The sequence below is a fragment of the Bombus pyrosoma genome, linkage group LG4 (assembly GCF_014825855.1).
Source record: "Bombus pyrosoma isolate SC7728 linkage group LG4, ASM1482585v1, whole genome shotgun sequence".
Taxonomy (NCBI): Eukaryota; Metazoa; Arthropoda; class Insecta; order Hymenoptera; family Apidae; genus Bombus; species Bombus pyrosoma.
This window is the reverse complement of record NC_057773.1, coordinates 11,096,584-11,123,059: the sequence shown is the minus strand read 5'-3', so window position 1 is coordinate 11,123,059 and position 26,476 is coordinate 11,096,584. Positions and strand designations below refer to the sequence as shown.

Here is a 26,476-nt window from a genome sequence, read left to right as displayed (position 1 = left end):
AGAACTGGAGGTGGCTCTACTAGATTATCTCTCTTGACGTTAGATGGCGTCATCGACACATCCGGTAAAATATAGGATGCAAATACGTACATGTGGCTGGAATTTGATCTCCCGTGATACATATGAGCTCTTTGGACTTTATCGTAAAAGAAGAGCAACTCTTGTTAGGAAAAAAAGCTTTTCTTAGGGACTATTATTTTTTGAAATTATTTTGCTTCTTTTCGCAAAAGATAATTAAATAACTTAAATGATAGATTTAAAAACTATAGTCTGGTTATGTATATTGCTTTTATTTCGACATAAACATCTAAGGCCTAAATCCTACCACAGATATAGAATACAGTACGATAAATAACAAAATATGATTGTCGTGTGAACGTGCAGGGATTCTTCGCGAAATGTACAATAAATCTTGTAAACTATAGGAATCTTTTGTTCGCGCCATCGAAGGATTTAACGCCTATTTTTTTGAAAAAAGACGGAAGAAAAAAGTGATACGTTCGCTCCCTGCACGAGCTTTTTGCGTATGTAGAGTCATTCTTACAGAGTAGAAAAACGTCGATCGTGTGGATGACAGATCGTAATAAAACGTATTGGACGAGCTTGTGTATATAAAAATAGACCAGCCTTTCGGGGTATCCGTAGCTCTGAGTTATCCACGACTTTATAGCACGATTAACAACATTTGTAACGGATTTTGTCGTCCTTCACGAACGATGCTTGAGAAAATATAACCGTTTATAAACTCTTCTTACGAATTGACAATAATCTAAGACAGAGGTCAGACTGTGATAATCAGGATACGTGAATGTTTACGATTAAAATACGTATAATCGATTGTTCTCTACCATAAAGAAGTCGCTGCTCGATATGTGAAGCGCTTATTTCAATTTACAGATATTCGTAATATCCTGAAATCACTGTAACGATCGATCGTTACCGGTGATCAGCTGGCCTTTTCGAAAACAACATTAATAATATGATATTTCTACATGCAAATATATCGACGGAGAGACCGTTCTCCATCCGTCTTGTACGTTTTTAGGCCGTCCCTACTCGATTGAATTTTCTTTTTTTTTTTTTTTTTTTTCTTTTTTTTCACTTCGACAATCCTATAAATACTTCCCTGAAATACGCGATACCAGCTTTCGCGGCCGAAGCTTTGTTTCGCGGGAAACGAACAAAATGAAAATCGTACGCGCGTCTTTCCTATCTTTGGAAGACAAATTAAAAATTATTTAGAAAGATTTTTCTACTAAATTTTTTGTTTAGTCAGAGTTGCCTATTATATTAATGGTATGAATTCGGAAATAGGATTCTCGAATTAAGATCTTCAAAGTAAACTATAGTTTCCGTGAAATATCTTATTCCATATATAATCGCTAAACTATTAACGTTACATTATATTTCTACACGATATCGTATAATAAGAAGCGTTGGGACGTCCAGCGTCGCACGAATTGGACGAAACCAGCGTCCAACGAAACGAACCGAGAGGTTTGATCGGCTGACTCGATCCCCAAAGTGAAATTCCACGTTTATCAGAAACGAAATGACCGTCAACGACGAAAAGCAACGTCGTTTACACCTTCCGTTGGCCCAGTTAACGTAATAAATTAATGACACGCCGTCAACAACGTCTTCGCTCACTTGGCAAACTTATCCTCTTTGAAAATCGAACCGGACGAGGAACGATTGGAGCCGATTCGACGGCTAACTTTCGCATTGACACAAATCAATTCGTTCCGAAAGTAAACGACGATCAGCCGTTTTTATCTCAATTAATGGAAGTTGTTTAATTGAAGCTGATATATCGCATAGCTGCAATTATCGGAAAACTCTCTCTTTCTCTCTCTCTCTCTCTTTCTGTTCGTTTCTGTACGCGTGTGTACGCGTTACACGTGAGAGAAACAGTGCGTTAGTGTTCACCACCGAACAATCGAATGCAGAGTAATTTATGTAAAACGTTCGACATGTTTCCCTAGGAAATTTCGACTTATATATAGAAATCGTGTGACAATGTTTGATCGAATAATTAACAAGCGTACGGCGGAATAACTAGAAACCATAGGAATAATCGCGATCGATACTTCTCAATGACATAGAGAAAGCGTAATAAACCTTGGAGTTCTTTTAACACCTTCAGCCATAAAACTGTCGTTTTTATGGCTCGGTATTTTTCCTCCAACTTTAGGGGCGAGCGTATCGATTGTTTTTGAAGGAATCACCCAATATATAAACGAGCGCCGGTGTAGAACACAGCCAGTTGCAACACTAGAGCCAAGGGACACGTGTTATCCATTAGATCCTAATAAATAATCGAACCGCGTACCATGCAGCCGCCAAATTTACCCGCGCTGTCATTTGTCTCATGACAAATTTTGCGATCCTCCATCCTTCGGTTTCGATTTCAAGATCTTACGCCGAACATGTAATTAAAGAATGAGCGTTTCGTATCGCAAATTAAGAGAAATTGTCGGCTCGTCAAATTGACTCGCCTACTGTTTGAAACTCGCTTCGAGTACAAAACTCGTTGTTTGGTCCACAACCAGTTTTCTTCAATTGTAAACGACACTTCGGTCACCACCGACGGGCGAGGAAAGGGTAGAGCAAATATTATTCGAGGGCACGATTGAGGAAGGGTGAAAGTTTCCTTGTTTGCGCTTTCTATCCATCCATTGGCTTTTTAGGACGCGATATGCGTAGACCTGAATTCGTTATGAGATTAAAAACACGGCGAAAAATCGATACACGCGAGAAACGTCTCGTTTCGCTGCACCATTCCGTCATCCTCCATTTTATTCGTCCTGCTAATGTAAACTCGCTAAAACCCATTTGCTTATATGATTTTAACGAAATCCTCTTAACCAAAAGCCACAATCACGCTGGAACAACTTTTCCATTAACGTACGCGCTCTTTGAAACAATATTTTGTCACTTTTTTTTCTCGAAATTTACATCACGTACCAGCAAACCGCGACCTTTACTCGACGGAAACGTTTGAGCTTCATAAAGTTTACAACGAAGTTTTACATTCTCACTCATCCGATTCATCGGGAACAGAGTGAAATATCGAACGTCGTCGGTCAATGATCGCGATATCCTCTTACAGCACGTGCAGGTTCTCGCAGCTCTTACTCTTGCTGTCGTTCAAGCACATCTTGTTCAATATCTCCCTGGCGAGATTTAGGCTGAGCGCCGTCTTGCTACCGTGCAGCTTAGACAGAATTTTCCTCTTGCTACTCTGGCGTTTCAGCTTCTTGTCACGGCTCTCGCGAAGTCGAATCTGCTTGAGCACGCCTACCAGAAGCTCGTCTACATTGTGCTGGATACCGCTGGATGTCTCGATGAACTTACACTCCCTCGACGTTGCTAGCTGCTTACCCTCTTTGAAAGAACACCAACTATTCGATCACCAGAACACTCCACTCTCTCTCTCTCTCTCCCTCTCTCTCCCTCTCTCTCTCTCTCACTCGTTCGCTCCCTTTTCGAGAAGCTTTATCAAATTCGCAGCTCGGAATCTTTGCACAAATGCTTCCGAATCGAGTACCGCGTTTGAGTTACTTGAATGCACCCTAAAAGTCTGACAGATTTCTACGAAATCTTTCGTTTCGCGACCAAAGGGAGAAAGAATCGATGCATCTGTGTCCGACTGATCGCTGCATTGTTTGAAGTACATATATGTATGTATGGCTATCCACGTGTGGGACGATTCACGTGTTTGAAAATAATAGGATGAAAATATACCATTTAATTCAGGGAATGAAAGTTCTGGTAATAAATCTACGCGAACAATTAACAGGCTTTTTTCTGCGAATTTGATATAAAAATGGTATCTGCCAGCCCCGTGCTCCTTAATTTGATCAGTAGATAGGTACTTTTCAATTATTTCAGTTACCTACAGTACTTTTCAATTATTCCAACTAGACATTCGAGATCTCTCTCAATGATTTTGCTATTGAAAATGCACTTTGTCTGAAAGCTAAAACTCACCGTTTGCCGTGATCGTCCGACTTCTCGCAAGATCGGACTTGTTACCGACTACAATCACCGATCGTTCCTGCGTGTAGTGCTCCCTCCATAAGTAGTTTAGGATCTCCTCCGCAACCTGGAAGCTCGTACGGGACACGGTGGAGTAGACCACGATGCAGGCGTGCGGCTCGTAGGTGGACAAAGAATTCTCTACCTACACGAGATTCGTAGAAGTAATTGCGTTAGATACTACTCGGGATCTTCGTTCGTCTCGATAAACTCGTTTCAAATATCTTTTATTCGTTGTTCGATTCTAAATGAAGATGCAAAGATTTAAATTTGTTTTTCTTTTTGCGTTCGAGAAACGCCGACCGTGGTTCTGCCGCAAATATTAAAAGGAAATATCAGAAAGCCAGCCTTTCCGAGTAATTAATCTTCGGAATTAATTAAAATATCGTTGCTTATTTGGAGTTAATTTTCTTCTTTGATTCGCCTTTCCCGATCCAGGTCCCGTTACATGGCTACTAACTTGACGTTTATCCGCCATGTCTATCCATCCAAGTTTTTAATTTTATGCAACAACGTTTCACGGTTAATTGCGTTTCATGTTTATAGAATTTAGGCAAACTCGCGTGCTCGGGCGTAGGTGTAAAGTCTTTAAAACGAGAATGGTACTTACGCTCATCTCTACGTGCGGATGATCGATAAATACCATTTCCGACTCCTCGCCATCCAGTAAAATCGACACTGTCTTTTCCCCGAACTCGTCATCTGTCAAACATCATAATTCTTTCCATAACACATCAATATGAAATAGGACGATTGAAAGAATTGGCGATAAATTAAGTTTTGTTCGCGAAGCTTGAAACCAATCAAACTAGTCGATGAAACAGAAAACAACAGTCTTTCGACAGTCTTTTTTATCGAAAGACCAGTTTCTAGCAGCGACAAAAACAACTGGATCTCTGCACGGTTCGAAACGCGAAACGAATAAAAGGAGAAGCGAAAATGGCCAAACCGTGTTATACATATGTTTATGATAAAAATCTTAATCGTTCCTGGTCTTTTAGTGTTCGTAATATACCAACATTATGTGATTTAACACGTTTAAGCACGTTTAGAATTTAAGTTCAACGTTTCAGACACCGTTGTAATATATTTCTCTCAACCTAATTTATTTAACTGGCTCTTACGCGAAAAGTATCTTGGAAACAACGAACTTACAAGATTTTTGCTCGAATCAGGAAAGAATGTCATTCTGTCGGCGCGAGTATAAATTAGAAAGCATCATCTTCGAGACGTTAAATGACTAATTATTCAAAACAGAAACACGCGAAGGATGTAACGGAAGAAAGTAACGGAAGGAAAATTAAGTGGGAGTATCGTATAATCGTGTGTACAACGTAGTGAACAACAATTGTCCTGTAATAGGCCGAAGGCTGCTTCGACAGGTAGGTGTACGATACTGTACAATCATGGCGAAAGGTCACATTAACGATCCGCATTGCTAGAGTTACACGAAACCGCCATTATCGCACGCGGCGAGGATCGTGTTCGTGTGGAAGGCAAACCGAGGTCAGGCTATTTGGAAAATCGTCAACGAGATTTTTCTCTGAATTACCAAATGGACGAGAACCGACATTCGAGTATCGTTACGTCGAAACGTACAAATCGAATTGACAATCTATTTTCTACGAAGAAGGATCACCTGATTTAATGGCGAATATGTCGATTAAAAAATCGTGGAAATTCTTTGATAAACGCTTGACCATTTGTCTGGCGATAAGCACGATGACGTAGAGCGTCTAACGAACTCGGTTATTAATCATCATTAGACTGTCTCCGAAGAAAGTCTTCCTTCGCTCGTTCTTTCCCCACGCAAACAGCTTTACTATAGTATTTAATAGAAAAAAGAGACTCAGAGCAACTCACGGGTATGAAAACGGTGAACGTGTTAAACGCGAAGATTAAAATTTGTAAAATAATTGACAAGGAGGCACGATGAAATTTAATACCAAAATTCTTCATTAAAAATGGTCGGATAATTAGACATACGAAAAAGTTGGCAAGAAACGGAATACTCGTTATATCCACAACCACTGCCGTGATCTCATGCGTGCATTTATAATTAACGTTCCTCCCCGTATAACCGCCAACTCGTTTAACCAAGTTCCAGCGAGTCAGAATTTCTTTCGGTATTTCTGAACTAGCTTGCTACCAGTGGAATACAGTACCTGCATTAGTTAGAAAGGAATAAGAGAAAAGTTCGAGCATTGGGTAAAATATTTATTCGTACGCAAAAACATCCCTTCGGTACATCGGCAGAGCGTGATTTTCCTTGAATTTGAACAAGATATGTTTCGAAGAACCACCCTTTTGCCTGCTCGAGTACATTTCTTTCTTTATCCTCGGTGGAAAAGTAGATCTCGAATCATAAAAACTATGGAATATTTAATAATCAAATATGAGGAGACGAATCGTTCGAAGCCTCCTTTGTATCGGGAAAAAAGAAGTAATTGCGGCAAACTTAGTTCTGTTCTTCTATTTCAGATATGTTTCCTTGCGTTTCGGTATTAAACTCTTCTACTGGAACGCCAAACGAACGTCAAGCTCCAGCCAGCTTGTCACAGTTCCGGGGTTATCGGGCACAATGGCGATACGATGCATACAAACACAAAGAGACATCGCAAAATAAAAAAAAAAACGCGATAGCGAAATTATCGAACCGCTCGGTTGTGCCGTAGCAACGGGAAGAAAAGAATAGCCACAGCTCGTGACTCGTTTCAGGAGAACCTCGTTATCGAGCTTTAAACAACGCTCAAAATGTGGTTTTCTTTATTAGAAAAAAGAAGAACAAAAAACATAGAGGACGAAAGGAAAAAGGGACTCAGAGAGAACACGACGAAGTAATCCTCTTTTCGCTTCGCTCTATTATTAACTTCGACGCTACACGCGATCTATAGGTGAAATTTAGTTACCGACAGTGACTACAAATACAGGAAAAAACGTAAAAGAACAGGCAGAAAATAACAAACAATAGGTACTAAATTTTCATATCGATCGACAGAGAATAAAGGATTAGACTTACCCAGGCTAGCATCGTACGTGTTTATGTACTCGCTGGTCATGAACTGCGAAACCAGCGCAGTTTTTCCAACTCCTGAATCACCGAGCAGAACCACCCGATATTTCGAGATCTCCTCGATTTCCTCGCTTTCCGTGCTATCCGCTCCCACGCCTTGTCCGCTGCAGCAGGAACCTTCGAACGGCGATCTTTCACCCGAGACATTGCTATTTCTGAACAAAATGTACAAAAACTTACCGTACAGCGACTATTGTGTCGTCGTGTAGGATCGAATAGTACAGAAGCTTCGACTTAATCGTAAGAAAGTATCTCAATTCGCTCTCTGTTAAGAAAGATAGAATATTGTAGAGATGAATTGTAAAATGTTATAAAAATCATGATTTCCACAGGACAGTGAGGCTGGCGTGTATGGTTTTCGCAGCTACGAGCCCTTTCAGCCCAGATCTATAATTATCATCTATAGTTCAACCAATCATCGATCTCGACTCAATAAAGTGCATCGAATTAATTTATCGTAAGTATATAGAGGCCGCTGCGAGAGGAGACCGAATCCTATTAGCGAGCTTCGCTCGAACAATGGATTACACGGTTCTTCGTCAAACATGCACATTTAGTATGTTGCATCTAAATAACTTTCAGTTACGATCGTTGTTTACAGAATAATCCTATTATCTCTCCAAATGCAAAATCATGGCCGTTTCAAGAGAAGGAGAAACACGACACGGAGGAGAAACACGTGAGGATTGTTGGGATTTGCCGCATTGTCGCAGTGGCGCGTTTTGTTTCAATTTTGCAGATTGCTTCGTTTACAACGATCGTCGACATTCTCATGCCGCGAATGTTACTACTGGTCCTTAATTAGGGACGAAATCTGCATAAAAGAAATCTGAATTAACGTTACATATATTCGTGGCGATGCAAACAATCGGGGATCTTGATTGTTTGCAACTGGGATGTAATTCAAAGATATAGAAATTATTTCGAAGAACGTAACAAAGCCTTTTGATATTTAGGTGATGCAAATTATAACCGATCAAGCGTGAAATACGAGATTGCATGTTGGCGTGATTCAATCTACCACGGATATTCGGATAAATATGAATTATTATAAATAACACGTTTCATATTTCTCAGAACCTTCCATATGTACACGAAACGTTATAAATTTTCCGACTTTCCTTCCGCGAGAATTACTTTCGACTTATTCGAGGAATCGGGTCATCTGAAACGGCAATGCAGCCACAAAAATAAAAATCGTGGAATTTCGCGACTGTCTCGGTTGTTTTCAGCTCCACTGTCCCAATCACAAACTCGACAAGACACCAATACCTTCCACGAAAAATTTTAACAAACTCGCATCGGTACTCTATTCCTTCTCCATCCTCGACGTTTTCTGAACAAACGAAAGAGAAAATACGTCTCGACGTGCATCCAGGGCAATGCATATCGTTAAATTTCATCCATCGTATCGAATCTCGTCGACCGACGACGGAACGTTTCTTCGTTTTCATCGTCGGCGTCGATGAAAAATCGTCGGTTAATGGACCAAAAATCTCTCGAATCGAATGTTTTGGCCATCGAGGGTTCTACGGAGTTGAGTTGAACGGTAGGGGAGAGATCGTGGTGAAATCAATTCCAACGGCGATTGAATTTCCGCCGATGCTACAGAATCAGCGGAACATTACACGAAACATTACGTAAATCCGGATAAGTTTTCGAAGCCTCTGACCGATTACACGTGGGCCATTCAACGAAACGAAAAGAGCCGACAAATTTCAATCATCTCGCTGGACAAAGCTGAAATTTTCTTGATACCGAAACTTTCGATTTATCGCATGTTTGTATTACTTCCTCTACATATACAGCGGATGAGAACGAAATACGAAGAAGAAAATTGTTCAAGTAATTCGCATATCGCGTGGCGACTTAGTGCACGCTGCTGGTGCACATCTGGATCAAATATCAACCCTCTTTGATTCGTTATTAAATTTTCTTTCAATTTAGAACCATCCATATTACACGTACATCTGGTATACTTGAAAAGAGCGCATCGGAAAGGATCTATTTGTCGTCGACAGACATAGCTATAAATTCGTGATATTTTGAGAATAAAACCATTTACGTCGATGTACGCTCGGACAAAGGTATTCGCTTCTCCATTCCTTCAATTCGCTGCTGTGGCAAGGTGACTTCCTCCAATCGACTGTCACGTTTCACCGCGAGCCCTTATCGATCGTATGACGGCGAGGGAGCTACATAATCAAATTTACGTGCATAATGTTGGACACAAAGCGAGCGCGTGGAAAGGAGCAGTTGCCGATCTGGGATTAACGCAACAATGGCTCGACGTAAGCAGCGCACATGTCTCGATGCGATGGAACACGAATTTCAACCTAATAAAACGGAACTCTCTGCTTTCAGGCCCTCGGTTCGATTCAGCGAGTTGAAGTTTTACGATCTTCGTCGCCTTGTAACTGCGTCGGCTAACCCTGTCGAGGAATTCGAGTCTTAAATCGGAATTTCAAGGTTGAACGAGTTGTTCGATCTACAGGAAATTAGTAGAAAATTGCCAGGCATTTTATTTATCGGTGAATAAAAATTGCGACTCGATCACGATATGCGCGATTGAGCAGAATAAATAAAAAAAAAAAAACTGTGCCAATGGAGAAACAGTGTGGACGCGATCAAAAATGCCTGAATAACTGAAAAGCAGTCGATACATGTAGCGCGTTACGCGCGACCGATTTTAATTGCGCTGAGCGGCGGATTACACGAGTAGAAAAGCGGACCACTTTGTATGGTCATCGTGATAATATTTAGAATGCTAATGAATCCGGCAAAGTAGCAGAACGCGACGAACGTCGTTATCACGAATTATAATTCTCATCGGCTCTTAATTTGCTTGTTGAGTTTATGTTTTTCTCTGGCAGTGCTATTTGCTATTTTTCGGCGAAAACATTGCGTTTATTCGTTAATAATTTACGTTAATAATTTCGTCCATTTATTCCGAGAATTTATACCCATTTATTCGGAGAAACGCTGTGACACGTCTAAAATTTTGACCGACGATTATTCAACTGTTCCTTTTACACGATTCTCAAGACTAGGTCTCGTGGTTCCTCTCGATCGAGACACGCGTCGTGTCCCGGCCAAGAACAATGCTTCGTGCATTCCTCCGGTTTGGCACGTGTGTAAGAACACTTACACGAAACACGAAGATGAGGCTGTAACGTGCAGAGTTATATATAAACGGAGGGGCGAGAAAGGGAGAGATCTCTCCGGTAAGAAAACGAAAAACCGGTGCAAATATTTACACCGTCTATTTGAAGAGACGATGGAACGCATCAGCTGGGCCCATCTCCTTGGATACGATGTAATAATTGGCGTAATAACAGACGATCACAACAAAAGCGAGAGACAATCTCCACCGGAAGAGTTTCTTATCGTCTAAATACAATGGTAGTCGTTTCTTGCTCGACGATCATCTTTCCAACGACCAAACTTTTTTCTGCGACATCTCTGTCGTGAAATTACACGATCGTCGAGGTTCCTCTTTTTCTCCTTCTATCGTCAGGAAAACACGTAAATTTTCATGGATTAAAAGGATTCACAGAGAGAGAGAGAGAGAGAGAGAGAGAGAGAGAGAGAGAGAGAGAGAGATTAAACGTCCATATCAACGTTGATAAATTGGTGATAATTTTGTAGAGAAAATTTTCAGATGAATCGTCGAAAAAAGCTAGTCGAAGTTGAGAGCAGAATCCGAATAGCTCGAACATCGATCTTTGCTGGTCACGTTGAATAAGAAACGATGTTGTCGCATCCGAGTATTTCGATGAGATTACACGCAAATGGAACAGCAAGAAGTTAGAAAGAAAGTTGCATTTATCGAATATGGTAAAAAAGCGTAAAAAAGCGAGTGGTTTAGGATTTCTAAATTATACTCACATAGAGAATCGTTCGCACTGCGTTCCATCCAACTTCGTTCTAAATCTACGAAACGCGATTTCTTTCAAGCCAATCTTTCATCGAGTCTATTTTCTTTAACGGTAATTGTCGAACGATCGAATTTCCTCGTAGAATTCGTTAATCCTCGCCAACGGCACATTACCACGGACGAACATAAATTCAGAGTTGGCTGTGCGTAAAAGGTTGACGAGGAATGAGAGGCTGGACGATGGAAACCTTTCGCGTAAGCCAGAGAACCGACCTCCCTGCGTGAAACCTATTTTCCCGGGCTCGTTCCCTGTGGGATCGCTCTCGGTGGTCTAACTAACGCCTGGCCGCAAACAAGTTGCGACTATTTTGAGGGGATTCCTACGATGTTTCGAGAGAACCATCCCGGGATGATTGTACAGAGGAAAATTCGTTGAAGGGTATCGATAGAAGTACGTCAATGTAAAATGAAGGTAAAAAATATTATTGAAAATTGGCGTAGCCGGAACACATTTTAATTAAAGAACAATCTCTGTAGCAGGAAACCATTTATCATAGTTTCTACCTAATTTCATCCAATTTTCCATCGAAAATTGTTAAATGAAAGTCACCTTGAACGAGCTCGTTACGTCGCGTAGAAATAGCGCAACCTTAGTCATTTTGTTCAAACAAATATAAATAAAAGTACTATTCTAGCAGCAGAATGGTTTGCCAGTATGACGCATGAACGTCATACCAGGCCAATAATTAAAGATTCCCGTCAAACTTTCCGATTAATTCAACGTTGGCTGACAATTACTCGGCCTGGTTCATATGTCATTTGATGTGCGACGTTTGGACCGTTTCCATGGATGAAAATTCGATTTGCTACAATCACTAGCATGCATGAGTCATCAATTATTACTCGCATGTAACCGTAGTGAACGCTGATCTTCCACGATCGGAAAGTGACTCATCCTTTAGTTCGGAAGATCAGTCTTTAAATTTAGTGACCGATCACCTTGCGCGTTGAAACAGACTGCCTTGAAAGTATGTCGCAGAAAAAAATACGAAGACGGTACGTTTACAGAAAATCTGGCAAAATTTCAAACTGCGTTTCCACTGTAAATAGTGCTCAAACGAGGGTGAAACTCACGAACGTTCGTGAAGAATATGATCCTTAGATTTCGTGAGAATGACTCACTTACATTATGCGAAATTATTGTCGTTTGATGTAGATATATTTTTTTTACATATATAAATATTTAAACGGAAGAAGCTCTATTGGAATTTACTTCTTCTTAATATAAACCAGAAGAAAGAGAAATTTATAACGGAAGGAACTTCCCCGGAAATAAAGGAAGTATCGTTGTAATGAAAACGTTGGATCGACGTCGGTTTAAGAACGTTTCATCAACGCTATAAAAACTCTCATACTTGATCTATCGTTTAACCGTATCTAATTCCTCGATCATGGAATTTCTTCCACGAACTTCCCTACCATGACTTTTTCTCATCAAGAAGACGGATTACGAATCGCTATTTTCCTCGGCATTACACAGAAGCAGCTCTTGGAGGCTCCACCAGATGTGATTTCAAAATACCTTACAACTTCGATGACTGCAATGGCTAAAAAAATCCTCAGGTTTCAAAAATTCGCTTTTCGTTCAATTTTGTCCTAAAGAAACGCGATATTAAATTATTACAAAGATACACGTAACTGATTATAAATCGGTTCCAGTTATCTCGTGACTATCGGAGTACTATTCTTCGACGGCGATGACTAACAATGAGCTAGACGTACGTCGCGGTTGTCGGAAGAACATTGACTCAACGTCGAGACACGTACGTTGCGAGCCATTCGAAATTCCACGAATATTCCTCGCCGCGTCATAAAAGCCGCCAAACACGCTCAATATTTTTCACCTTACCCTCTCGCCCCCTGACACTCGTGCATCTTTACCGCCACGTGATCGCGGACTTTCCCTCTCCAACATCGGTTACGGGTTTAGAATAACCCAAAGCTCCGCGGTTCGGACCATTCGTGAGTTCGATCTCGAGTTGTTCGCGTCTCCTTTCTTCACGGAAACTTCCTTTGGGAACCGACTGGCTAAGAGAAACCGACGCGCAACTTTCACCGAGTAATGGAGGTCGCTAAAGGTGCGTGCTGCTAATTCGATTTGCTACACGATCGAATCCCTTTTTACTTTTCTAACTCGATTTCCTCCTGTTATTTACGTCCAATCTGGTTTATGTATTTCACTTTGTAATTCTAATTAATGCTATCAGTCATTTCCTGTGACTCGAAATTTGTCGAAATTTGTAAGATAAGATACGTTTTAAATAATCATGAATAAATACACCGGATGATGTATTAAGATAAGAATTTGTTCATTTCGGCAGTGAACGAAAACGCTGGTAGCCTTGTCGAGCAGTCGATGAACATAACGGCGGAATCAAAATCCGTCTCCACCATGAAATCCATGGAGAGCGTGCAGACCAAGTCCGTCATCGAGTCGTCGACATCTATCAAGTCCGTGACCTCGTCGTCGACGAGAGCGCAGCAGTCCATGGAGTACGAGGAGACGATCGAGTACAGCGACTAGATCCATTATCGTCACACGAAATCACAATTACAAAACAACAAACGGATACCCTTTTGATGTCGTGCCACGCAGGGGAGAGTTGACATACACGGTATTTTTGACTCGGCTGCAGCTTCGATCCACGTACAATATCAGTGCGCTCTCACGATCTGTTCCAACATTTTTATGTGAAAAATTTGAGAATGAAATAGCCGATGGAAGACACTCGAGAAGCTAGTCGCGTTCTTGTCGACTGCGTCACGCCAGCATGGTTCTATCGAAACGAGATTCAAAGGAAATACGGTTAGTGCCAGGCAGAGAGTCTTTCCTCGTGTCTTGCATGTTGATCTTGGATCGAGGCAGGAAGAACGTGCGACCGTGTTACGGAAGCGATAGGCAGAGTACACGAGTCGAGTCGAATAGCTGATCGACGAGTCAAAGCGTTCACGGTCTTTCGAAGTGGCTTTCAAAAATAACCACTCTCTTTTACAACGCATACCGCGATAATGAAAATAAGAAAAATAAGAAAACGAAGGAACGTTTTGGAAGCCTCGACCATGAGCTCTGGCTCTCCTCCAATCGGCGCGGTTCCCCGCCAAATAGCGATTTGCCCTTTCCTTTTCTTCCTCTAAGGATCGTCCCTGATCGTATCACCGATCCTCCTTTAAATACGCAAGCCTCTCCATCATTGTCACGACTTGATCCCACATTTCGTTGCAAACATTCGATTATCTTTGTATAATAAAGTTTCTAAGATATTGTTCTCTGGTTCGTTCAATGCCGATCTCTCACGTCCCCCATCTATAGCGAGCGTTATTGTTGCCGTTTCAGAATAGAAACGAGATTGCTGGTTACTTAAGCGACGTGCTTTCAAAAGTAAAAAGACAGCTCGTCGACATCCATGCCCTTCGTCGAGAACCGTAAGCTGATTCCACGGCTATCTCGAATACTCGCGGAAGAAGAAAAGAAGAGAAAACGCTTGGAGAATCGTTGAACGATTAAATTTTGTCCGTATAATTTTTCAGAGTTCTTTAAACGACTGATTGCCAAAAGTTGCTGGAAACGACGCAACGGTAGTTTCGTCGACTGTTGTTAATTTTCACGTCACCCTTAAACTTTCGACCTTGGTCGAACGCGTGCAGCGATTGCAAAAGAAATGTCATCGTTCCTGGTCATGGCGGGTCGTGGACGTCTGACAATTCAGCTGGGCTCAACGTCGTTTTCGAGATCCAATTAAACGACGTTAAATGAAAAACGTGAAAAATACGACCAATACGAGCGACGTTTCCTCGTTTACGATTGCTAATATCTCCCCCTTGCGAGAAACGTATTCGAATTAAAATAGAAATCGACCCGTCGACGAAAACGAGATTTCTACGCGATCGATAAAGGTTACTCAAACCACTCTCATCGATCGCTTTATTCCCTTTGTCGATCAATCAAGGATATCTCCGTTTAGATATAGGATACGATTATGTCATAAAAGATAAAGAGGAAGATTTCTTCGTGCATTTAAAAAATGAAGTTGCAGTCGATTCATTCTCGGCAACGACGAATTAACTTGTTCGCCTAGTGCGTAAATTATCCGAATGAGAAGGAAAACGGAGATCGTTTGTTAAGTGACGACAAGTAGAAACCGGAAGTTCAAGCAAAGATGATACATGCGAAGATTTATAAACGTCATTTCTCAAACGTAAGAAACAGAAAGAGAGAAGTCACGTTTAAAGAAACGATATCAAGAAATAAATTAGAAGATTCGTGAGAGAGAGAGAGAGAGATAAATTTGTTCAATGAAATATATATGACAGTACGTTGGCTTTTATTAATACACAATCCAGCATGAAAAATTAACGTTGAATTTTGCGTACCGATTTAACTTGCATGACAAATTTGATTGTATGCGAATCACTGGGTAACAATTTGTTGAAATATACAATACGATATAAAGTGCGAAGTTAACCGTAGGAACTCGGCTAATTCACTTGCTGTTGCCGAAATTAAGTGGCACTCTCTAGGGAGGCACGCGGCGGACGCGAGCGAAAGTTTAAATCGCCAAGGTTCGAGGGTTTTCTCATTTACGACTTCTAGTTTAGGGAAGACAGCCGGCTAAACATGGAATGCTGGGAGTGTCAAAGAAGTTTCCGTCTCATCGACAAGCGTGATAAATACGCTCGAAAGTCCGCGAGAAAATGAATGTCAGGAAACCATGGAAAATGTCCAGAAATGAATTTTCCTTTATCTTGACAGGATTGCAGAATTATGCGCTAAAAATACGTAGTTGGCAATTGATCGCTGGCAATCGGAAGATCGAAATTTAGAGATTTTAAATTTAGTTTGATACTAATAGGAGGTTGATATAGGAGCCAGAAATTTCATCCGCGTTTTCATTCGCAAGAAAAATAGCTTTCAAAGTATATGGTTTGGCCATAAAACGACTCCTCATAAGAAGCAATTTTTTCCATATTTTTTAACATAGCCGAGATATATCAGCAGGATAAAGATATTACCTGCACCGCGTGTACGTGTAGTTTCCCCCATGTGTGGACTTCATTTATGAAGGGTAGCTCGTAAATTTTCGCAGTCTCGTTCACTGTTTTAGAACACATCCTGATGAACGTCCATTAACCGAAAATCATAATCGGAATTATTTTCCACTTCGACGTATCTCCTTCCGTGAAATTTCACTTTTTAATTCTTACCTAAATGTCTTCGTTAGAAAAGGGGCCACGTGTTTTAGCGTGATCGATTTTTCAAGGATTTTATCACAACGCGAACGCGATTATCTTATCGAACATGGTATCAGGAACGCGATCCCCAAATAAACATGCCCTTCCTGCGCTTATCAACGGCGAATTAAATTTTCGGCATGGTAACTCTGATTGTTATAAATTTTTATCGTGACAATCAGTTTAACGGGGACGAAGTACAAGCGCCGTTCCCATGGGTATGAACGATTTTTCTCTGTCAGGGAAGAGAAGACTTATGGCCTCTCGTAACGAAAGTCGAAGGCAAACGAATGAAAGCGCGAACGTAGCGCCACGATACTACCTCTACCTCTATCCGGTCGGAAATGTCATGTGCTCCATGGCTGCTAAAAAAAATGAACTTCCGAGGGACGAAAGCAAAAATCAATCGATTTTCTTTCACGACTGAACCAGCTTGTTTTATTAAAAGCGACTAGATCGAAAAGTTTAATTTACAAAACGATTAATTTAAACGACTATTACCGTGATTCTAATGCGTAGAAATTAAGGATATAAGGATCGATATCGTTGGACTGAAATATATCGCCGAAGACGATGGCCAGGGTTGGCTCGAAGGTATTAGAATCATAGTAGGGAGGTCGACAAACGTGCTCCATTAATTCCGCTTCCGCTGAATCCTCTAATACCCCCGCCAGTACAACGAGATTTTCTAGCGGGCGAACAAATGTGAAAAATGATGAGGTGAGAGCGATGCAAATTGAGGGACAAGTAAGCGCATGATTAACATATTGTAATTGAAGTTACGGCAGTCGGATTCGATGCCAAATGCCTCTGGAAAATATATATAATACAAAGAGCGTTGAATCCATGTTCAAATCAATTTCTGTAAAAGTTGGAGGACAAAAAAATTTTCCTGCAATATTATGATGTTAAACGAAATATCGATGTTTTAAATTCACATATTTAATGGCTGAAAAACCGAGAATCAATCACGTTGCGATGCAATTGATTATTAGCAGGGCAATGACATGAAAATTGAAATCGGTCCGTTAAGTTAAATCCCAGAGGTAGAGAGTGATCGATAGAACGAGCATGTCGCGCATTTTGCTCGTCATTGTTCTCGTTCTAGATCGGATTCAACGCAATTCAATAGAAACGAAAGGAAGCAAGAATACTGATCCTGCATACGGAGAAGCGGTCGATTATCGGCTTTGAAATTCCCGAAATTGTAGATCGTTCGCTCGTGCGACGCGCATTCTATTCAAAAAATATTAGAACGCGATATGCTTCAAATTTTTCGCCCAGTGCTCTGCACAATCAAGGCACCATACAAATCCTTAATTTTTCAATTTTCGTACGTCTCGCTTCGATTATTTTCTACTGAAACATACTTATAACGAGTTTTCACAATCGCGTACACAGAAAAAACATAATTCTTAACAAGGATTAATTACCTGCTACTATTGACAGAAGTGTTGCTCCTGCTACGTCTCGAAATAATCGAATCACCACGATTAACGACGCCTTTATGGGTGATGCTGAATGCTCGAAGTCTATACAGATCCTCTCCGGCTCTCGGATTGTACGCTTTCTCTGGTAAACTATGTACTCGCGGCCTGATGTGATCTGGCACTGAAACATATTGACAGACAGTTAATTAAAGCCGGGCTATTAGTTCAAATAGGCAAACAAACAATATAAACAGATATCGCTTGGATATTCGATTAATTAGATAGTTATCTTCGTTTTCTATTTGCTCTCTCGGTTATTCGTCCTTCCGAATTTCTATGAACGTAATGAACGTGAAATAAATCTCTTAAAAATTTATAAAACGAATTTATAAGATTAATTTATAATTTGCAAGAAAAGTATCACGCATGAAGAAGAAAGCAAATGGGCAAATTCTAAGAATAATTTAATCGAAAAATGCTATAAAAAGGTACTACAATAGGACTGTCCTCATCGCGTACCAATCAAAGCCTGGCTCTGTTCCCGCTGCCCGCTCATACACAGCATTCAACTATCGCGTTGGTTCGCACTTCGAAATACTTTGTCTTACCGCGGTTAACATTTCTACATATTTACATACATATTCGAAAGTTACGAGATCAATTTTAAGCCAGGATTAGAAAGACGTTTCATACGTCGCGTATTGTACGTCGCGTTTTTTTCTATTGAACGGCTGGATGAGTGTCTTATACGCTGCGTGTTACACGCCGACACTAAACATTGTATCGCATTGCCAGCGTGCTCTGTTTCCCGCGTGCGACACGCGACAGGCGGCGTAAAAAATGTCTGTGTAGTCCCAGTCTTAAAAGCAAAGGGTACACGAAAAGAAAGTAAATAAAGCGATCGAAGAGTGAAAGGCAAAGAGCTTGATAAGTTCGCATCTGGAATTTCTAATTAAGAGTTCAACCACCGGCTCACCAACGCCGATCGTTACCGATCGTAAAAAGAAACCTTCGATTTACGTTAAACAAATTACCATCATTTTTTTCTCTTACTTTTGGAAGTTCTCCAATTATAACGTGACGTACTGTAAATATACGAGCAAAGCTTTCGAAGCTTCGAAGGCTTCCCAATTTCCTGTTCGAACAGCTTGCTAACTAATGAAACGCTTTTTCTCCCTACTTACCAATTTTGGTTCGCTCTTCTTTTTTCGCTCTTAAAATATACAGGGGAAGCTGTGTTCGAATCGTCGTTTTGCAATACATGAACTTGAAAACTGTTTACAATCGCCATTTCAATCACCAAAACTCTCGAATTCAAAACGAAAATTCCATTCGCCAACCCTGTAAACTCCGCAGAATTTCATTCGCTTTTTCAACGCGGTTTAATGCAACTGGTTTCCAACTAACTTCCATGGTATACCACCCTATTCAACTTTTTCAATATTTTTCTGTGGGCTCCGTCGCATCGATAAATATTTATGTAGGTATAATGTAGTTTAGCCGAACGACTATTATACGCGAAGAATTATAATCTACGTCACGTTGCATGTACATATATTTGAATAGAAGTATTACTTAGCAGAAATGCGAAATGAAGGGGTACCTTAACGTTCGGACGTAATCCAGTATTCAAAGGGTCTGCGAAATACCATAACAGACCATGGGTCTTCGTTGGTTTACAGTGCGGTCACAAGCAACTCATGCATACTACATCAGATCCTATGAACCACCCAGGGAATGGGCAATCGTGGAATAAATTTTTGCTCGGAGTCTTGCAATTATTTCTATAATCTTTTTATTTATATATGCCTTTATTATCGAGTTAATTAAATCTTCAACAGAGTCCGTATCTCGGATACATTCAAAAATACCTCTACCACCTACGCAATACGTGCTATTCGTGGTTTCATCTACGATAAGTCTGTTTCATCTGTTGCAACGAATAGTGTTCATTCTTTAATTTATATCAATACTATCGATACGCTTTAAACTCTCATATATTCTGATTTAACAATAGAACTATTGTACTATTGAATCATAAAACACGTACCACAGAAATAAAAATGAAAAATTGGACCTTTCCACCAGATTCAGAAACTGTTAGAGCTAATACTGCATCGTTGTAAGTGTGTAAAGTTTCTATGAAAAGTTGCATTGGTTATTTTTGATCGTTCCGGTAGTTCAGATGAATCGAAGTGGCCAAAAATTGCACGATCTCCTTACCATCTGTGTCCAACAATGAATAATCGAATTCTTAGTGGACGAAGCAGACGAAAATGACAGCTGAAAAATCGTTGCGACAAACGAACGACCGCAGAAGAAATAATTTTACCGGTAACCTTCCACGAGCAACAGTTCGTTAACATACAAGGACAAGTTCCAAAGATGGATGAAAATTGAACCAGGAACACGTGGTGTACAGGACGACCGACAAAGCGGGCATTTAATGCGGTTACAGGTCGACGAGGCACTCAAGAAGTTCGTCTCCCGAGCCGAGTATCTAATTACAGCAACGACACTGGCTAAAACTTTGCCTAGTCGAAATTAGCGGCAAGTTTTCATCGATTCGAAGGGAAATTCCAATGTCCTCGAGCAATCGGAAGCTTAGACGCGCAAATGGGAGCTTCGATGACTATCATTTGGAACTACGAATGAAATCCGATCTTCCAAGGTATTTCGGAGGTAGGTCGAGAAAGGATAAAGCTCCCGCAAATTGAGAGACAGCGAGAACACAGATTGAACTTGTTGCTACGCTCAGACCGATCTAGAAATAAGAGTACAACGAGGAAAATGCAACGGAGGGATTCGATGAGAAGCTAGTACAAGTACATCTTCCATTAAAAGCATAAGATAAGTAGAGAAAACAACATATTAATTACGTAGAGAACTTTATCACGTCTGTATATCTCTGAGCTTTTAGAAGTACGTGTAGCAACATGTTTTAATACTTTGAGGCATACAGATTTCTCTGTTAGATTTCACCCTTATTTAGATTTTTCGACAATTAACAAAAAAAATCGATAATTCGACGAAAACAATCAAATCATAAATTTTATGTCAATTTTCTAAAAGTAAAAATGATCAAGCTTCAAATTAACTTAAATCTAACTCGCAAACATTTTCGGCTCGTTTTTACTTTTTTTCTCTGAATTAAAAAAAAACGGTAGTTCGCATGAAGCTTAATTGTCCACAATTTAGGTAAAAAACACAATGCCCGAAGGCTTTCTCGAAACAGAAGCAGCACAAAAAAGTAGAAGGCGGTGAATAATTAAACCGGACGCAGAGGAAATGACGAAGCCAATGGAAAAAGCAGGAAGAATCCCGAGGCGTTCTAGACAAAGGCGACCCGTGTCTGACCTAGTCCATCCTATTCCACTTCGTTTATCCTATCGACGTCTATATCGTTGCATCGCATCGGTTCGGTTCGTTATGTACGCGTCTTATCTGAGGAATCGTAACGATAAATGGGAATATCACCGGACTCGTTCTTCCCTCTAAATATTTGCAGACAAAAATTCGCAATATTGCGAGTGCCACGAGAAAGAAGCCGATCATACAAGCATTCGACAAAAACCACGCTATCAAAGAACAACGCTCTCGACTGGCCAGCGTATCTGAGCATGTACATTTCCGCGATCATTTTTCGCTCTTGAAAACGATTGTGTCGAACGTTTTGTTGTCGGTTATCTCCTGGACACCCACATTTCTAGCGCTTACTCGTACCTTTTCCTCTTACTCGCTATGTTATATTTTATACAGAAGGACATTTCTTCGTTCTGAGATTTTTTTAATCGTGTTGGTTAAAAAACAAGAGGAAGAAAAGAAAAAGGAATCGAAAGAACGATGTGTATTGTCACTCAACTGCAAATATTTAGATATTTAGATAATTTCTATATTTAAATCTCCCGTAAATAACTATATAAACAACTGCAGTCTAATTTATCGTGTTTGCATATCGTGTTTATCGTTATAAACATGGGAGCACTAGCTTACATGTCCCATCAATTTTCTATTTCCGGCCAGTACTCTCGGTTATTAATGAGAATCCGCCAACCATCGGGGAAAAACTCATTATCAGACGAGATTATCATGGCGATCTACGAGAACGTGTCTCATTTTTCCGCGTTCTCCTCTCTCTCTACTGCTATTTCTCCACCGGAATATAACTGGTTGACGAACACGGCTTCCTAACATCGCTAATCCTAATATCACATGTCGACGATGGTTTTGTTCCATCGACAGAGGTCGTCGTTGGCTCGGTTATTTGCGGAAAGTATTTACCCAACGGACGTCGGCCGCGTAATTAATTTCCGCCGTGCAGCAGATACGACCGTCTCGGATACTCCTGGGTAATCTGTCAGTTTGATACGTTCCGCAGCTTCAATGCCGCTAGGAAATCCATTCAAGGGCAGATCTACAAGCTACCCCTACCGCGAAACATCGACGCACAGGGGCAGGAATTACCTTCGCGATCCTGTTCGCGATATTACCGAACCCTCGATGGTTCTTCAACCGAAGAAAGCGGAGGAACCTTTCCTTTTCCACCCTCGTTGTGTCGAAACGCAGATGAAAAAGCATTTTCAATGTAAATGGAGTTTCAGCTCCGTGGCATCGACGCGAATGCAAAGTGATCGGAGCGACTGAATTTTTTTTTATTTTCCCTTGTTTCTCGTTAAAGCGCAACAACGTTTTGATGAACGAATAGACGTTAGATGTTGGAAAAATTCAAGATTTAATAGCTTCGTTCGATCGAGACGAATTTTCATAGGGATTTGCTTAATTAATTGCTCAATGAACGAATTCGGCAGGACCACGTTGAACATCGTGACTGCACGATAGTTCATTCCGCGGCCCGCTGTTAGATTCAGATATTAGGTGACATAAATTAAACGTGTATATTTATTTCGTCGGGGGAAACCTCGTTCCACATTCGAATTGCGTATTGAAAGTTTTAAACCAGGGCAGGCAACGCGGTGCCGCCGTTGCTTCCGATACCATTCAATGTAAACAGTAATGTACGATTAAAAACGCCGGTAACAATGGTCGATCTGATAACTTGGCCCCATTCTACTGAATCTGCCGCTCAATTGTTACGGCTCGGTTACAAAAATTGACAGGAAGAAAAATATCGTGAAAATTCCTACGCCTAGCTAAAAGCTGGAATGCCTGATGAAGTTATACAAGTAAATATAATTCTCTGTCATTTAAATTGCTCTGAGGAAAGAAAGATCCAGCAATGATAACAATTTCCGACCATGAAACACGCACAGTTTGCTTTTACATAATAATCCATCAAGGATCAAAAACATAATTAATATAAAAGCTATTATCGCAAGAAGGCTGCTATATATACCAGTGAACACAAAAAGAATTTCATACATTATAGAAACAAAAGAAATAACTGCAAACGAAATATTAATAAAATCCTTGAAATGTGCTTTCACAACTACGATCTTAGAAAGCAGAATTTAATAAGGTAAATTGAAAATTGACTGGAAAATGTCAGCCCTGTATACAAGGTAATCCAGCTGCGTCTTTCCACTCCATCTTTACGACGTCTACCACCTGCCACCATCTACCGTCCTTAGCCGCGATCAACGACCAGAAGACCGAAGAAATATCGCGTTCGACAGCCTTAACGATGGAAATACGTGCTTACCGGGTAGCTCCAAGAAATTGGAGGTCCTCCGTTGCCTGGCGCGGGGGTGAGCGCTGAAGTTCAACGGACCCACGTTCTCATTGCTGACGTTCGACAAATTGGAGCACTGGCTGTCGCGAGAGCCCCGTCTGGACGCGAGGTAGGCTGCAACACAGAAACGTCTCAGGCAATTTCATCAAATGCCGGCCGGGAATTCGCGTCGCGTACAAGGATCAAAGGGATCTGTCGCGAATAAAGGCGATCTAGAATCCCTGGTAATTGCTCGACGCCGTTCTTAATGCTCGTGAAACGCGCCAAACGACGATTTCTCACGACCATGGCGATGACCGTTAACCCCTGACTTTGAGCCTGTTCCAACGCGTGAGCGAAAGCTATACGCCTAGCTCAAGGGATTAAAGATCGAACGGTATTACAGGATTAATCGCTCGAAATACGCTGATCAGCCTTTCGTTCCCGTCGGCAAAAAGAAAGTTGCCGATGGCAAGGGAAAAATGGAGCACGAGTGGGAAAGGATATCGGCTGGAACGAATGGGACGAAAGCTGGTTTTATTCGCAGCCTTTAAACGAAGATCCAATTGGGATCGGTAAGACGGTCTGGGGGAAATGATTACGTCGAGGCAACTTTTAGTTTCTCGGTAGCCCTTTCCTTTGTCTGCCGCGTGACGAGATTAAGCGCAACGCGAAAGGCTGAGCAACAGATTATGGAAAATACGTGACGCGAGACTCGAAGAACAAAGCGACTAACTCTGAAACGCACGGGCTAATAACGACGTTGTTATTAATTCCAGCGAAACAGAGGTAGGAAGAACATCATGTACGGTAAGATGGCTTAAAGCGTTGTAATTATGATCTCTGTGCCGTGCAGCCGCAAGAAAACGGGGACGCAGTTTATACGAACTTTATTTCAACCGGTAAACAAATTGCGTTCTCGCTGGCAGCAACGAACCGAGAAGCGCGCCTGGCGTTTCCGAAATATATGGAAAATTCCACTCCTGTTATCTTTGACGAATCGGACTTCTTCGAACAACTGTGTCACGTGGCCGAGTCGTTGTTCACGTTTAGCTCGATTACGAAACAACTGTCATCGATTACAAATTGATTAAAAAATTCGACTTCGGAAGTCGCGTGGCTCGTTACCGCGTTGCACGCTTCGGACGACACGGGGGAATCAGCGCGAGATGCTACCAGCATTAATTAAAACCGATAATCCTGCCATCGCACGTGACATTGAAAAGAAAGGGAGGGGAGAGGAGAAGGAGGAATCAGTAAAGCCGATGGAGTAATGGCTAATGATTTTAATCCTATCGACGATCCCCCTCGTTGATCGCCACGCGAGAGAGCATTGTTCCGCAGATGCTTCAACGACTGAATAATTAGAGGTGTCCGGAAAACGATGTATCTCATTACGAGATAATGTAATTTGCGATTTCACTGGACACGAGACCCGCCCACGCGATAACGAATCGATAATTAACTCTCTTTCCCTGGTGCAACGATAGCCCCGTTAATTGAATCTTTTCCGCGCTCGTTGCACTTTGCAAAGTCTTTTAAAGTACGATTCCGGATATTCTTTCGACGAGGGATTTGCGAGTCGACGATACTCTCCCGAAGATTGACCCATTTTGATCCAATAAATTTTCAATTAAGACTTCCATGCTATTTTTAAGCGAACTTTTGACAAATACAATAGAGAACAACCTTATTAATATCCTCCGAAAAACTTTGCTGGAAATAAATTTTACTTTGTTCGAGACTAACAATAAGCGTACCGATGTGTCCCCTTGTGTCATGATTTATTTTACTCACCGAGACCACCCTTCATGGAGCCTCTTCTTCGAGGGCTAGAGAGCAAAGTCACCTCCGTATCCGCGTCCCCCATATCAGTCAAGTCGCTGGTCGATCTCCTCGACATATTTTTTCCATTTCTTCCATAGACATCCTCCGTGTTCTCGCTCTGACTGTTGCTAGATTCATTTAAGCATCCTTGACTGCGATTAAAATGACTACTCTTCTTGCTACCCTTCTTACTATTCGGACTGTCGTTTTTGTCCCGGAAAGATCCTTCTACGCAAGACGTTCCGGATCCATTAGTCTTGTAATTCACGTTGCTCTGATGATCCACATTCATTTCAGAGTGCTTTGGACTAGACAATCCGTGAGTCATAGAGGTGACGATAGACGGAGACATGGGATTTTTAGAACCACTCAATCCGAAACAAGAACTTTTACGATGATCGAAAGATTTCAGGTTTTTGGAACCGAAATTGGAGGAACTAGGAGACCTGACTGGTACTATAGGCGAGACAGAGACCGGACTCCTTGGCGGATAGCTCATAGTCTTCCCCAAATTTTTCCTACACTCGGAGAATTGAAAAATAGGAGATTTTCTATTCGGTGAGTGCAACAGGTCCGGGGTCGGACTCTTTGGACTCCTACATCCCTGACGAACGTAATAACTCGGACTTCTGGGTCCTCGATCAAGCTCGTTCAATCGTCCAAACTCCTCGAAATCGAAATTTGTATTGGGTGTCTCCGGATAGTATTCCGGAGGGAACTCAAAAACCAATGGCGTGCCCGGTGATTTGCTCACAGACAACTGCGTGGGACTTCTGTGTCCTCCGATCGGGATTTGAGGTAGTTGCGGTAGCTGACGGGGACTTCGCGGGGATTTTAGATGTATCGATTGTCCGGGACTGTTTGTCGCCATCTCAGCTCGATAACTCGATGAATGCCCCTGCTATCCTTTTTGATCCCTGCTTGTCCTTTGCCTAGTATTTTTTCTTGCCTTCGTGCTTTTCTTCTTCTTTTTAATTTACCAAGCGAAAGCAGAAAGCTCCTCTGCCATTGCGTTTCCACAATGATGATGAAACGCGATACTCTCTGTTGTGCCGGCTCGCCACGAGTCCTCTCCAAGCAGCGCACCAACCCTCGGCAGTGGATTGAATTTTCATCTCCGCGCCCAATTGTCGAGCTGCTCTCCCTTCTACGATGCTTCCCGAGTCCTTTGCTTTTACGCACTGCTGTTAAGAAATGACGCGGTGATTCGGAGAATAGCCCAAAGGGTGAGAAAGGGTCTTCGACAATTCATCTGCGGACAAAGAAATTAA

General features: G+C 41.4%; 1 protein-coding gene and 1 long non-coding RNA gene across 3 annotated transcripts; one reads left to right on the top strand and one right to left on the bottom strand.

The window, feature by feature from the left end:
- Nucleotides 1-269: 269 nt before the first annotated feature.
- LOC122566937 lies at nt 270-26,080 on the bottom strand. The gene is made up of 7 exons (XM_043724911.1): nt 25,176-26,080; nt 23,370-23,513; nt 17,714-17,891; nt 7,061-7,269; nt 4,652-4,743; nt 3,994-4,186; nt 270-3,387 (listed from the first exon to the last, which is right to left on the bottom strand). Exons 1-7 carry the CDS (start codon nt 26,074-26,076, stop codon nt 3,107-3,109), a joined length of 1,998 nt encoding a protein of 665 aa, XP_043580846.1. The 5' UTR covers nt 26,077-26,080; the 3' UTR covers nt 270-3,106.
- On the top strand, nt 7,293-10,631 carry LOC122566944. 2 transcript variants are annotated; one of them, XR_006316658.1, is made up of 4 exons: nt 7,293-7,354; nt 7,447-7,571; nt 7,716-9,405; nt 9,479-10,631. It is a non-coding gene; the product is annotated as an uncharacterized LOC122566944 (long non-coding RNA). The 2 variants fall into 2 exon arrangements; XR_006316657.1 differs by having other exon boundaries at nt 7,716-10,631.
- Nucleotides 26,081-26,476: the final 396 nt, after the last annotated feature.

Bases quoted from the DNA above. Each gene is read 5' to 3' on its own strand.
- LOC122566937 (XM_043724911.1), bottom strand. From the start codon at position 26,076: ATGGCGACAAACAGTCCCGGACAATCGATACATCTAAAATCCCCGCGA. The intron at 7,270-17,713 runs GTAATTAATCCT...CATTTTGTTCAG, and splicing joins ACTTCTGTCAATAGTAGCAG to AAATAGCAATGTCTCGGGTG. The intron at 4,744-7,060 runs GTAAGTCTAATC...GATGTTTGACAG, and splicing joins CACGTACGATGCTAGCCTGG to ATGACGAGTTCGGGGAAAAG.